Source organism: Bubalus bubalis, chromosome 12, assembly GCF_019923935.1.
Source record: "Bubalus bubalis isolate 160015118507 breed Murrah chromosome 12, NDDB_SH_1, whole genome shotgun sequence".
Classification (NCBI taxonomy): domain Eukaryota; kingdom Metazoa; phylum Chordata; class Mammalia; order Artiodactyla; family Bovidae; genus Bubalus; species Bubalus bubalis.
Window position 1 is genome coordinate 101,009,226 of NC_059168.1, and position 14,021 is coordinate 101,023,246.

Genomic DNA, 14,021 nt, shown 5'->3' on the forward strand with positions numbered 1-14,021 from the left:
CTGTGAAATAGCACAGGGTCGTGATGGCCAGGTGTGGGGTCACCATGCTGATGAGATGAGCTCACACCTGGGAAGGGTTTTGTATCAGCTGAGCCTCAATAAGTGGGAGCCAGTTTTACCCCAGTTGTCGCTGTCCTTGTCACAGCGTCAGTGCCCGAAGGAGCCTGTGGGGATTCAGGGGGCCCAGCTGCCAGCGTCTCAGTGATGCGATTCCAATAGATCCTTCTGACCCTCCACTGTGGACTCAATAGCAGGGAGATGAAGAGGAACGTGACTGAGAGACCATGGCAGCCTCCTTTATGACCGAGCCCTTTCTGGGTGTGCGGGGCGGTGGGCGAGAAGGGAGGCCGGCTGCAGCGGCCCCTTCCCCAGGCTGCACAGGCGCCCAGGGCCAGCTCTGCCACGTTCCCTCCCCCACTGCTTCGCGGGACCTTCTGGGACAGTGAGACTTGATCCTGTTCCCCTGCCTCGAATTCTGTTTCCAGGCAGCCACCTGCCACCTCTCTACCTGGATGGCCATGTGTTTGCAAGTCAGCCCCGACTGGTTCCTCAGACCATACCTCAGCAGCAGAGTTTCCAACAGGTGATGCCAGCGAGACAGGCGACCCAGGGGCATGGGGGAGGGCGCAGCACGGGGCGTGATTGGCTGCTTCACGTGCCCGTTCACGGCCTGTCTCGTGTTCTGCACCCTCACGTTACAGCAGCCAGGCATTGTTTACTGAGTGAGCACGTGAGAGCCGAGGAGGAGGGACAGAGCCGAGTGCTCTGGACCACTTAGCTTTCCTTTCCTGACGCTCTCCTCCTGCACCCTAGCCGGGGAATTCACTGAAATGGAATTCTCTTTGGTGATCAGGTATCCTTCTGATGAAGAGAAGAAGGGCCTAGACTCCCAGGCATGGATGCGTTAGAAAGAGGTAGTTGTAGAAGTGAGCAGGTGTCTGTGTTCACGCACAGTGGGCACACTGCTGTGCTGCCAGGGGCCGCGTGTGGGAGTCTCCTCCTGAAGCTGGTACTGGGCCTTCCACGGGGGGTCCTGTGCCTGCAGAAACCAGGGTGAAGCGCCGCCCCAGGGGCAGAGGACACGGCCCGTCCTGGTCTTTTCAGAGCGTATTCTTAAACATGATGTCGTTTGGTTCTGCAAGGTCTCATAACTGGGTCATACCGCACGTATTCCTCTGTCCGTGGCCTTTTCCAGCCACTATTTGGTTTCTGAACCCGCTTCTGTTGGTCGTGGAGCTCGGGCTTGTTCATCCCGCTGTGCAGGGTCCAGTGTAGGGATGGTTGTGCTGGTTTGGGGTTGCTGCCAATTCTCTGCTCGCTCCCGAGAAGGAAGGAAGCGCAGGCAGGCTGTGTTGAGTTCACGTTGAGGGCGGTGTTGGCTGCCCCAGGGAGAAGGACTGGGGTGGGGGTGCCGGCGGCGGGCTGTGAGAAGCAGCTTGTGGGGCAGCGCAGTGACCGCCCGCCTCCCGTCTGCAGGCTGCCGCTGCCCAGCAAATTCCGATTTCCCTTCACACGTCTCTACAAGCTCAAGCCCAGCTGGGACTGAGGGGTGGGCTGCCCGTCTCCCAGTCTCAGGAGATCTTCAGCTCCTTACAGCCCTTCAGGTGAGATGCCTAGGTGGGGCTGGTCCCTTGGCCACCGGTTGCTGTGCGCATGTCCGAGCGGGCTGGGAGTTGGGGGGTGAGCTGTGCCGTGGGAGAGGCCATGGGCCCAGCCTTGTCTTTTGTCCCCAAGTCCTCCTGCCCCCTCCCTGCTCTCCCTCCTCGTTGCCCCCGGCCCGCACGCTCAGCGTGTCTGTCCTTTGCTTTTGGCATCACACAGGTTTTCCTGTGTCTCACACAGCCTGTATGTCTGCTTAATACGGCAATGTTCAAACTGGGGTCCCTAGACTAGCAGCAGCAGCAGCGTCTAGGAGCTTGTTGTAAATGCAGGTTCTCAGGCCCCATCCCAGGCTTCTGAGTCAGAAACCCTGGGGCTGAGCCAAGAGCCCGCGTGGGAGCAAGCGCCCTGGGGTCTGAGGTGAACCAGCCGGTGCAGCCGGCCCAGCCGCGTGCCTGACCTGACCGTCTGTCTGGCTTTCGCAGGTCTCAGGTGTACATGCACCCCAGCCTGTCACCACCCAGCACCATGATCCTCTCCGGAGGCACAGCCTTGAAGGCCCCCTACTCGGCGTTCCCAGGCATGCAGCCCCTGGAGATGGTGAAGCCCCAGTCTGGTTCGCCCTACCAGCCCATGAGTGGGAGCCAGGCCCTGGTCTACGAGGGCCCGCTCAGCCAGGCGGCTGGGCTTGGCGCCTCCCAGATGTTGGACTCCCAGCTCCCGCAGGTCAGGAATTCAGTCATGCCTGCTTCCAGGCCCCAGGTCTCTTTTCTTCATGACTCTTTTCCCTTGTATCTGCCTTTTGACGCGCCCTGGCTTCCATGTGGCTCATGGCTGCTGTGAATGGTGCCTGGGCTCAGGCCCGGGCCGGCTCCTCCACCCCCCATGAACAGCCCCAAGACCTGGCTTCTCCTGCAGCCTCTCTCCCTACCCAGGCTCAGGGGTGCTGAGTGTCCTCGTGCTCACTCATGCTTCTAGATGCTCTAATCCTGGCCCCACCCCCACCCACCATGTGCTGCAAGCGCCAGGTGACAGGATCTCTGGTTCCACGTCCTCCTGGCCCGTGGGCACCATTAGACTGTTCTGAGGGTCACTCCCTTCCTTTGGCCCCCGGATCAGTCTTCAGCTCCACTCCCGTGTTGTTCTCAGCAGGGCGGACGTCTCTGTGGATGACCCTCCCGCAGCCTCCTCACCCCCGGGGCTCTGCTCACCAGTCCAGGGTCTGGACACAGCTGCACCTCTCGGGCTTAAGGGTCCTACCCGGTCACCACTTTGAATTTTTTTCACCCCCTCCCTCTAGAGACCAACTACTTCCAACCACTTTTTAACACTGCCTCCTACTTCCCTACTCCTTGTGGGATGGGGTGCACCATGGCTTGTAGGATCTTAGTTCTCTGAACCTGTGTAGTCTGCAGTGGAAGCGTGGGGTCCTAACCACTGGACCACCAGGGAATTCCCCCCTCCTTGTCGTTTGTACTCAGCTTCCCACCCCCACCTCTGTGCTCACCCAGGTTAAACCCTGGCCTGTCTCTGCCTGTGGATGGATTCAGGCTAAATAGAGACCCTCCAGACGGCCCTCCACAGACAAAGGGCCCTCCCCACCCAACGCACAGCCCCCTGCACACACAGTTCCCGCTGGCTGGATTCAGACTGAATACAGATCTCTCCAGACAGCACCCTGCACTCACACAGGCCCTCCCCACCCGATGCACAGCCTCCCTGGACACACAGTTCCCGGTGGTCTTGGTGCCTCGCCTCTTCATTGCCTTCTCCCCCACCTTGACGGTGCCTCCTGTGTCCACAAAGAAATGTGAGTCGTAACCGGGAAGAGACCATCTATAAGCTCCCAGCACCATGGCTCTGAAGGCCGGGAGGGGCCCTGGGGCTAGGGCGGCAGCCGTCCTCACCCACCTGGGTGCTGCCGTAGCACGCGTTAGCGCCTGCCACCCTCGGCCATGAGGGTCTTCCACCCTGCGGCCGCATCCCCAGGCAACTCTGTCTTCCTCTTTCTTCTAAAAAAGGAAGCCCTTTAAGGACATTAGCCCACTCCACATCACTGAGCCTAACCTTCATCCTCCTTCTCCTGCCTGGTCAGTAGCGTCTGACCTAGGGGTCAGGCTTGCTGGGCCGCGGGGACACTGCCCCTGGTTCTCTGCCCTCCCTGAGGCCCTCCTCCTCCGTCTCCTCTGCCGTTTCCTCCTCGCCTCCCCTGGCAGTAAGTCACTGTGCCTCCTGGGCTCTGTCTAGACCTGTGCTTCTGAGCCTCATCCAGTGCAGCTCTCCCTGGTTCTGTCTTCAGTCCAGACCTGTCTCTTGGACTTGAACTCAGACCCAGTGAGCTGCCCGCCATTTCTGCTCACAACTCACAGTATCACAAACTTAAAGGAAGCAAACTTCATGTCCAGCAGGGTCATCTTTGGGTTCCTGTTCCCCCCAATCCCCTATTGATGCTTAAGCCCATTCCGTCAGCTATACCTCTGGAAAGTATTCAGAGTCTGGGCCTTTCTCGCCCTGTCTACCTTGCTCCCACCCTCACCCGCATCAGGGCTCTACACAGGGTACGTGTGACTGCCACTCGTCTCAGTGATGCGATTCCAGTAGATCCTTCTGACCCTCCACTGTGGACTCAATAGCAGGGAGATGAAGAGGAACGTGACTGAGAGACGACACGTGGTGACCCCCAGCCCCTGCTCCTGAGGGTCTCCTGACCCACCTCCCTGCTCTCTCACACCTCGTTCCAGCCTTTAGGAGCATTCCCTTGGGCCTGGTGGTCCCCAACTCGTCCTGTCATAACAGGCTTCAGAAGGATCCAAAGGTGCTGGGAACCCTAAGCCCCAGACCCTGGTTGTTTTCCAGACCCTTTGGAGGCAAAGCATAAAGGACTCCTGCCTTTTTGTGCCACAAAAGGGGACACAAAGATACCTTGCTCTCCAGCTCTCCTCTCTGGGGGACTCGCTGGGTCACTACTTAGGAGGAGGTCTCTGGACCTCGCTGACCTTTCTCTCCCTCCCCTCAACCCCCGCAGCCAGCCTGTGGTTCTTTTCTTCTGCTCTCCCGAGAGTGTAAAATTAGGTTGATTTCTGCTGTGGTCTGTCAAGAATCTGTCCTGCTGGGGGAGGGCCTTGGTTCCTTGTCTGGAATGAGAGACCCTGGAGCGCAACACGGGCTTGCTCTCGGACGTGCGTGCCGTCCTCCTGACTATGCCCCTTGTCCAGCAGCTGACGATGCCCCTGCCTGGCTCCCAGCTGCCTCTGCCCCGGTACGGCTCCGGGCAGCAGCCCCTGCTCCTGCCACAGTCCATCCAGCTGCCCCAGGCGCAGAGCCTCTCGGTCGGGGCCCCCCGCAGGATCCTCGCCCCTGGGTCCCAGCCTTCGGTCCTCACCACCAGCAGAGAGGTGAGGCTCACTCCGTCTTGCTGTGATCCTGGGATGCGGGGCAGGGTAGTCCTGGCCTTGGGGGTCCCTCCTGGTTAAGTCAGGAGCCATAGCTGTTGTACAGCGTGGAGGCTCTGGGCCTCACCAGACGGCCAGCTTCCTGCTCTCTGCCAAGTCCTCTCGGTCCCAAGGCAGGAGCTCCTTGTTCACCTGTCACTAACAGCATGGACAGGCCTGGCTGTGTGGATCAGGAGGGCCTTAGGGGGCTGCTGCTGAGGTCTGGGGGCCAAAGCCCTTGCCAGCTCCAGGGTTCCACACAGGGTGGCCTCGGGATGGTGTGCAGTCCATCCTCCCCATCTCGTGGCACCACCACCCCCACCCCGCAGCCCCGGCTCTGCCCAGGGTGGTGGTGTGGGGGCAGCTGTCCCCAGGGCCCTCCTGTGACTCTGTTGCTTCCCTTCCTGGTATCTCTAGTCCTCTCAGATGGAGATGAAGGGTTTCCACTTCGCCGACAGTAAACAGAATGTTCCTTCAGGAGGCTCCGTGCCGTCACCACAGACCTACAGGTAAAGCGCCAGCCTGGGGTTGGGTGCTCACAGCGAGCCCTCAAGGTGCAGCCATGGGCCCCGGGAGAGCAGGGCGCTGAGGCGGGGTCACCTTTGTCAGCCCACCTGTCACCAGGAAGCTGCAGTGCGGGGATGCAGGAGACTCGGGGCTGGTTCTGCTTTTAATCATTATCATAAACTGTTTTGATGCCAGAGAACTTTGTGGAGAAATAGGGAAAGGAAAGGCTGATGTTATGATGACATCAGGGCCGACCCTGGCTACTGGCAGCCTTCTCACCAGGTTCTTCGTAAAAGACTCACTGGCATGGGGGGTGCACACTCTGGAGCGGGGATTCCTCTCCTGGGGCCACGTGTCCCCATGGGCTTCTGACCCACCAGGGCTTGCTGCTCTGGGCTCACAGGCATGAATGGACCTCCTCTGGATCTGCTCCACCTCTAATAAGTGTTCCAGGTCGCTTGCTGGATTCAGAGGGGGCTTGGTGTGTGTAAGCCATGGGCTGAGTTATGGCTGACCCTTGAACGATACAGGGGGTAGGGGTGCTAACCTTCCACGCGGTTGAGAAGTCAAGTATAACTTCACAGCCGTTCATATCCACGGTTCCATATTTGAGGATTCAGCCGACTGTGGGTTGTGTAGTACGTGTATATTGAAAAAAATTTGTGTGTAAGTGGACCCTGTGCAGTTGTTCAAGGGTCAGCAGTTCTTAGTATGTTAGCGTGCAGTTCTTAGTATGTTAGCGTCCAGTTCTGACAGCTTTTGCACCGGCTGGGAAGGCCCCACACTCTGGGGTCTGGCCCAAGGGTTGGCACAGTCGACTCTTGTTAACCATGGAAGGTTCTTGGAATTCCCTCCTGTTTGCCCGTGAGGAATACAGGTGTGTGTGACCTGCAGGGCCTGTGCGAGGTGACCGCGTAGCTGTGGCTGAGCTCACCCCCCACACAGCCAGCCGCCTGCCCCCTTAACCCGGAGCGTGGAGGCCGAGTCGCCCTCCTTCACGTCAGTCCTTTTCCAGATGCAGTTCCTGAGAAAGGGGTTTTTGTCAATCGCCCCCTGATTGATTATCTTTCCTGTTCTTATTTTCACTCTCTTGGCTTGACTTTTTTTCTGTTTGTTGTTTTCAAGCATATTTTTCATATAGACCTGTAAAAAGTATATATGGGCAGCAGCAGCAAACAATGAGTTTGGGTAGAAAAAAGGAAGCTTCAGGCACAAACAGGTTCCCCTGCTGCCACAGGCAGGTTTTATCCCCGTCTGATTCAAGAGCCTTCTTTGGAGGCAAACTCGGAAAAGGCACGCTCACGTAAGCAGAGTCGCTCGTGTCCATTCACTGTCGGCATGGTGGCAGCAGCTTTGTTCTTGGGAGAACGCTTAGAAAAGACAGGCGTAGCTGGTAGCCTTTGTTGGTGTCTTAGTGGGGTTGGGACAATGGGAGTGGTTTACAGTGCAGTGTTGCCCACGTTTTCTGGAGACAGGCCTTCAGATGCATGCCCTGTCAAAGAAGGGTTCCTTGACCAGATATTTCCGGGGGTGGGGGTGAGCCCAGGAGGGCTTGCTGGGGAGTCAGGGTGCACCTCAGCAGAGAGCCTGCATTCCCCTGGCCCTCGGGGTCTTGTTGAGCTCTTCTTATGACCTTTGACCACAGAATCCTTTTCCACATGTTATTTAGTCACTAAGTGGTGTCCGACTCTGTGGCCCCATGGCCTATAGCCCACCAGGTTCCTCTGTCTATGGGATTTCCTAGGCAAGAATACTGGAGTGGGTTGCTATTTCCTTCTCCAAGGGATGATCCCTACATAGGGATCGAGGCCGCATCTCCTGCGTTGGCAGGCAGATTCTTTACCACTGAGCCACCAGGGAGGCCCTTTTTTCCACACAGCACCTGATTGATTAACATCCTTGGAGCTAGTTGTCTGTCAATGGAACACATGTAGAAAGGTGATTTACATTTTTATTACTTATGGTATTATTCTTTGCTACCTACTACCTTCCACTTCCCAAATGAAGACTGGAAGGATACTTGGCATAGCTCATGTATCAGGCTTTTTGGGGGCGGGGGGCACGCTGTGTAGCTTGCAGGATCTTAGTTCCCCAGCCAGGGGTCGAACCTGGGCCCCAACAGTGTGAGCATGGAGTCCTAACCTCTGGATCACCAAGGAGTTCCCTTCTTTTTAAAGTCTAAACTCCTATTGGAGTTTAAGCTCGTTTTTATTTATTTCATCAATTATATATACACATATGTATCTGCCATGGCACTCGGCTTGTGGGATCTTAATTCCCTGACCAAGGATTGAACCCAGATCCACGGCAGTGAAAAGCAGAGTCCTGACCACTGGACCACCAGGGAATCCCTTCATGTGTCAGGTCTTATAGCCCTTTTGTCTGGAGCATCAAGTTGGTCCAGACCCTCCAAACCTGAGAGACGGTTGGCGACTGTCTGTCCTTTGGTCGGTGTCTGCCCATGGTGGGGACCTGGCCACCGCCCCTCAGGTGCATCCTGTGAACTGGGTTGAAGGTGCCAGGGCCCCGTGGCGACACCCTCACCCCCTGTGCTCTGGCTGTCTGGGTCTGTATCCTCCGATGGAGGCTTGACTCCGTTTCCGTGGTGACGCGTGTGTTCTCACCCCCTCCTTTGGTTTTTTCAGGCCTAGCTCTGCTAGCCCCAGTGGGAAGCCCTCTGGATCAGCAGTTAACATGGGCTCTGTGCAGGGACACTACGTTCAACAGGTAGAAGATGGCTTTCCAGACCCTCCAGCCCTGGACGCTTAGGCCCGTCTCCAAGTGCCAAAAGAGGAGGGACTGTCCAGCCTGTTTGCGTGCTCCTCTTAGAAAGAGACATGCCCTGGCGCTTAGAGAGTGGCGCCGGGAGCCCGCGTCCCTCCTGGAGAAGGCGCTTCTCCTTTTGCCGGGCGTCTGGATCCTTCCTTGTCCTGCTGAGAAGGGAGGATGCGGATTCCTCAGAGGAGGTGACGCCGGAAGGGGGACTCTCCCTCCGTAGCAATTGGGCTGTGAAGGCGCTGGGACCCGGTTAGGCCCGGGGGTCAGCTCTAGAAGCCGGGGGTATGCGGGCGCATATGCGCCTGGCGTGTGTGCCTGTGCGTGCTGGCCTAGTAAGTGCTGTGTCTTGTCCTTGTCTTGGCCGGGTGGGGTCCAGATGGATTGACATTCTCCCGTTTATAACAAGAGGGCTGGCTCAGCATCTTTGCCTTTGGCACGATCTCTTCACTCCTCTAAAATGTGACCAGGCTCCAGAGCTCAGACAAGTCAGGTGTGGGATGTTAGCGAGACAGCCCTCCTGGCTGGTGGAGGTAGAGGCTCCGTTGTTCAGTTCACTTCTCCTAACTCAGTTCCCCAAGGGTCACTCTCTGAGTTGCTAGGCCTGAGCTTCTAAAGCTTTCTTGAGAACTCACACCACCATGTGAGGGGCAGAACCAGGCTGCTCACTCGGTGACACCCCTCACTGTGCAGAGTTGCAGCGTAAGGGGGCCCTGGCTGTAACTCTGGAGGTCACATTAGGGGCTTGGGGAAAGGCTCCCACAAAATGGGAGGCCGAGTTGGACGAGAGGCCCCATGCCCCTGCAGCACGGGCTGGGGTGCACTGATTTGAGAAGGTCCCTGGGGTTGCCTTGGGTGGGCCACTCCTGCAGAGGCCCCTGGGCGGCACAGATGCTTCCGCGGGACCCGGGCCTCCTGCCTCTCCGAATCACTGCACTCAGCGCCCTGGGAGGGAGCAGAGCCTTCTCAGGCCAGGGTCCTGCCCAGGAGAGGCACTTCTGAGTCTTGGTCCTTGACTGGAAGATGGGCTTCTTAGGGTAGCTTTCCTCTGATGCAGGAGCAGGAAGCAGGTGGTGGGGCCATGGGTCCTGGCAGGTATGTCCGCGCAAGGCTGACTTCCTCTGTCTCCGTCTATCTGTCCAAAGGCAAAGCAGCGAGTGGATGAAAAGCCCGGCCTGGGAGCCGTGAAGCTGCAGGAACCACCCTCAGCCGCTTCCCCGCTGAAGCGAACTGGAGCGATCAAGCCCCGGGCGGTCAAGGTGGAGGAGAGCAAGGCCTGAGGGGTTGGGCCCGGCCTGCCCGGGAGGACTCTGCCCTTGGCCTCGCCGCCGCCTGACACTGGGGAGTCTCGCCAAGGGATCCCCTGTCCACCTGCCTGGCCCGGACTTCGAAATCTCCCTTCTCTCCTCCACTCCTGAAAGCTCCGTTGTCCAACCGGCTTGTACCCGTGGATCTCTGGCATTGACCTGCTTGCTTTAATACGAAACGAACAAGCAAACGACTCCATTCCCATTTCCTTTCCATCACGACCTCGGAGTGACTGAGTGTGGAGTGACCAAGCGTCATGCCATGCAGACTAACCCCGCCCTCCCCCGCTTCCTCCCCTCCCCGCCTCCCGTCCCCGGGCACCGTGGTCTGGCAGCAGGGCCGTTTTAGTTTGAGGCTTTTTGTTTTAAAAAGCAGCTACAGGTTTTTACAGAAGAGAAAGGAAAAGAAAACAAAGACACAAGCTTTGTATAGTTGGACTTTGTCTGTCCTTTGCCGCCCTCTCGCTGGCCGCCTCCTATCGCAGTAGTTTGCTGTCACCCCCCCTGCTCGATGTGGTAGGTTGCTGCGGTACCCGCAGGGGTGATGCTTGGGAGCACACCTCTCCTGCTCTCTCTCTGCTGGCTACTCGCAGAAAGAAGTGGTTTCAGACACTGCTCCTGAGCTCAGGAAGCGGTGACTTGCGGGGGGCGGGGAGCGGGCAGGTGGACTGGCATTTCAATGGCTTCCAGCCTCTGGGCTGATGACCACAGGGAGCTTATGGTCAGCCCATTGACGTTGATGTTTTTAGCCTAAGAATGACACAGAACTTCTATCTCAGACTCTTCCTAAAGCTGGTGGGGACACTGACCACTGGGAACCTGAGGTGAATCATGAAAATAAAAGGCAGTGGTATGTTCCCGTCTTGACCAGGGTGGTGCGAGCTGACAGCACCACCCACCCCCTGCCGCCCCCATCAGTGCCTGCTGCACCCACAGGGCCTGATGTCTTCTCATGCTCCCTCTCCTCCAAGCTGCCTTGTCCCTCTGGGTCCTCTGTCCATCCATCTCTCCTGCAGCTCGGCACGGGAAACCCCGCTGTCCTCTGTGGCGACAGGCGCCTGGACCATTGTCACAGGAGGTGACAGGTGTGGTTGGGGCTGTAGCCGCAGCCTGAGCTCTGGGAGGAGGCAGGAGGGCTTGCTTCTCTCCCTTTCTCCCCTCCCAGCTGTAGGCGCAGGCTATGGGGCCGGAGAGGCCTGAGCGGGGCAGTGGGGTCTCCAGTCTTTCCAGAGGCCAGAGCAGGGCTCGAGGGGAGGTGGGCGAGTGCAGGGCTGGCAACGCTGCCAAAACAGCCGGCCTAGCCTCTTGTGCAGAGCTATCGCTGTCCAAATGTGGAGGCATTTCGTGCTAAGTCTCTGTTTGCTTTTAAAGTAAGAACTAGAAGGAAATCATCCTAAATTCCAAGGAAAGGTGAGGGGAAATTTGAAGTTTTGCCTATGCTCTTGAGAGAACTAAGCACTCATCAACCTGCTGTTGCTGGCAGGTCTGGGGAAGACTTGGCTTGGAGGACGGGAAGCAGGGAGATGGCATGGCCCACAGGGTCCGCCCGCAGCGTTGCCCCAGGTGGTGACAGCTACTTGGGCTGAGACTCGAGGCTCTGTCTGGTGCAGAACACTGGGAAAGAAGGGCCTTAGGAACCGCTGTAGGCACTCGTTGCTCTTCGCTGCTTTAAGGAAGTGTGGGAACAACAGGCTTCTGGCAAAAGGTGCAGGGTTTCAACGTTTAATCAGTGGTGTCCAGCATTCCCCTCCTTGCCTCCACTCTCAGACCTTACTTCTCACTGGTGTTTTTTTGTTTTTTCTTCTCCTTCATCCCGGAATTTTTACTCTGAAGTCCTTTCTTGCAGGGCTGCCACTGGACGGAGCTCCCTGTGCACTCACCTTCCTTTTTCTCCCTTCCCCTGCAAGCGCCTGGCTACTGTCCCCACTTGAGACAGGGCTCCCCTCCCCTCCCGTGGCCCCTTCAGGGGCCTCGCACTCACAAACAAACGTGGCCAGACCCCTCACACCTGATTCCAGTGCACATTGTCAAAAGGAAAAAAGGCTTTCTCATTTTGAAATGCAGCAGGACAGGCCTGGACGCTGTTACAAACTCTTTAAGAGGTGTCCTTTCAGGTGAACCTGCCCTCAGAGTGACAGTACTTCCTGTTTGAGGATAAAAAACTGAAAGGGTCACCTGTTCTCTGGCCCTTTTCTCTACCTACTCCTGTATTCCCCCCCGCCCCCAGTAAAAACAAAACACTAGAATTTATTTATATGTATTGATGTCGTAGGTCTAGGTGGAAAAAGAAGTAAATGTTTCACTGCTCTATTTATATATAATGTCTGAATTAGTCTGTGCGGGAAAGGCCAGGAAAATTGCATGTGAGGTTCAGTGCATTTACCACCTTCGTGTGCCCAAGCTGCAGCCTCTTTCTGGATGAGACACAGATTTTACATTGAACTCTGGAGGCAGAGGGCGGGCCCTGGGCCCGCCCAGCACCCCATCCCTTCCTTGGTCTGATGAAATGCAGTAATTAATGCAGAGATGTTTTGGGGGGCAATCTCTCTCCTTTCATGTGGTTTTAGAGCCAATCTCCAGGTAATGGGACTTGGGGTCATATTTTGCCTTCACATCCCCCTTCTCAGAGTGCAAATCCACACAGAGGCCTCTGCCAGAAAGCCTTGGGTCGACTAGCGGGAACATGTAAAGACTAGAACTCAACAATTTTCTGCTCCTGGGGAGGGTCAGGGGTCAGAGCCCTCTCACTTGGCCTTCAGCTGCTCAGATTACCCTTCTTTCCCATGCTGGCTGCTCCACCCTGGCCGCTGATGATGCATCCTGTTCCTTGGCAACCAGTGACCCTGTAGCACGGTGTGTCATCCATCAGTTCCTCTATGGGGTAAAACCCAAGAGTGTGAGCTCGAGGACCCATGCGGCCTCATCCACCCCCTGAAGGCTTCTTTGCCAGCTGTATTTGGTCTGGTTTTTGTTTCCCGTTTTGAATCAATGTTAACTGTTTTCAAACTTGGAATTCCTACACTTTGGGCTCCAGGTTCCTTCAGGGAGAAAACTAAAGAATGACTATTACCCAGAAAAATAGGTTGGTCCGGTTCCAAAGCCATGGTCACTGCAGCAACTTCTGGGGACACTGGGGTGTCTTGTTACATACTGACATCAGTTCTCTCCAGCTCTGCCCTCACCCTCCTGTCTTGTAGATCTGCCTTCTGGACAGTTGACGAGGTTTGCCGAGGGCTGTGGAGGCTCAGAGTGTGCACTCACAGGCATGGTCTCAGAACTGGCCCACTGAGGCAGCATGGGGTCAGCGGCTGAAGCCCCCTCCCTCCTGTGTGGTTCCCCTCCGTCGAGTAGCTGCATGTTACCTCTCAAATCTGTATTTGTCCCATTTTTCTTCTTGCAGAGCTAGCCTGGGTTAGAAGGTCTGTTGGAAATGGCCTTTAAGCACCAAGGACACTAGGGTACTTAAACTTAGTACTGTTCTGTGATGACTGGGAAATGCAGACTTCAGAAAGCTGGCTCTTCCAGTTTGAAAAGTGAACTGGACCTAAGACATCACCAGGACAGGAGCGGCTCAGTGTTGGGGTCGGACGCTGTCGCCCAGCTGTGCCCTCCACCGGGACCACCAGTGCATATCTGGCCAGTGATCTTCCAGGCGCATCCAACCTGCGTTCACCATTTCTCCACCCCAGTTAGGTGACCTCCAAGAGGCAGCAGTGTCCCCGAGGCCCTGCCTTCAGCATGTTACAAAGCCTCAGAGCGGAACTCTCTGCTGAGGCTCTCTGTGGATGACCTCCTTCCATTGTGAAAAGGGGGTCCCGCGCACCAAGCTTTCGACCTCATGCCTTGCATAGTAAAAAGCGTTCGGGTTTTTTTTGTTGAGAGGGTTGTGTTTTTTGTTTTTGTTTCTTTTTGATCTTATTTTGGCCTTTCCTATCTTTGTCTTTTCATGTAGACCAGATATTTGAAAGGGCAGACGATGGCTAAAAGGTGTAACGTGCAGCTTGTTTCTACGTGGTTTGGGGGAGCTTTTACCTTAGATGGGGAAAATGGAACCCTGGATTCACCAGGCCATGGTGGCACCCTCCTCCTTCACCCTTCCCTCCGGTTCAGTACCTGTTGTTTCTCCTTTCAAATATGTGATTGTACTAGCTCTCTTTCCATATGAAAGAATTCTCCTTATTTAAATAAAAAAGTTTAAAAAAAAGACCCACTGAAACCAAACATGCTTTGTTAGGCTGTGTGTTCCTCGACCTTGTCATTTGACTGGAAATGGAAGAGTCTTCCCCATGTGTAGAAATGGAGAGAGACTGGGCAACGTGAGGGTGAGGAAGGGCTGAAGCCTGGGGTTATGAAGGTGGGTCTTTGCAGTGGGTGGACCTTGGCACTGCCTGCCCCCCTCACC

General features: G+C 56.4%; 1 protein-coding gene and 2 non-coding genes across 16 annotated transcripts in view; all 3 read left to right on the forward strand.

The window, feature by feature from the left end:
* PRRC2B (proline rich coiled-coil 2B) overlaps positions 1-13,840 on the forward strand; it is an 84,331-nt gene extending 70,491 nt beyond the window's left edge. For 7 of the 14 annotated variants that reach the window (XM_025261868.3, XM_025261872.3, XM_025261871.3 and 4 more), the window contains 7 exons: positions 486-583; positions 1,477-1,604; positions 2,085-2,325; positions 4,815-4,994; positions 5,448-5,539; positions 8,183-8,264; positions 9,458-13,840. In XM_025261868.3, coding sequence (XP_025117653.3) covers positions 486-583; positions 1,477-1,604; positions 2,085-2,325; positions 4,815-4,994; positions 5,448-5,539; positions 8,183-8,264; positions 9,458-9,592 — 956 coding nt within the window. In that variant the 3' untranslated portion in view covers positions 9,593-13,840. Of the gene's footprint in view, positions 1-485; positions 584-853; positions 915-1,476; positions 1,607-2,084; positions 2,326-4,814; positions 4,995-5,447; positions 5,540-8,182; positions 8,265-9,457 lie in introns of those variants that run through there. The other 7 variants (XM_025261870.3, XM_025261873.3, XM_044926459.2 and 4 more) reach the window with 4 other exon arrangements.
* Positions 197-282, forward strand: LOC112578255. Its single transcript, XR_003102554.1, has one exon. It is a non-coding gene; the product is annotated as a small nucleolar RNA SNORD62 (small nucleolar RNA).
* LOC112578256 lies at positions 4,178-4,263 on the forward strand. The gene has a single exon (XR_003102555.1). It is a non-coding gene; the product is annotated as a small nucleolar RNA SNORD62 (small nucleolar RNA).
* Positions 13,841-14,021: the final 181 nt, after the last annotated feature.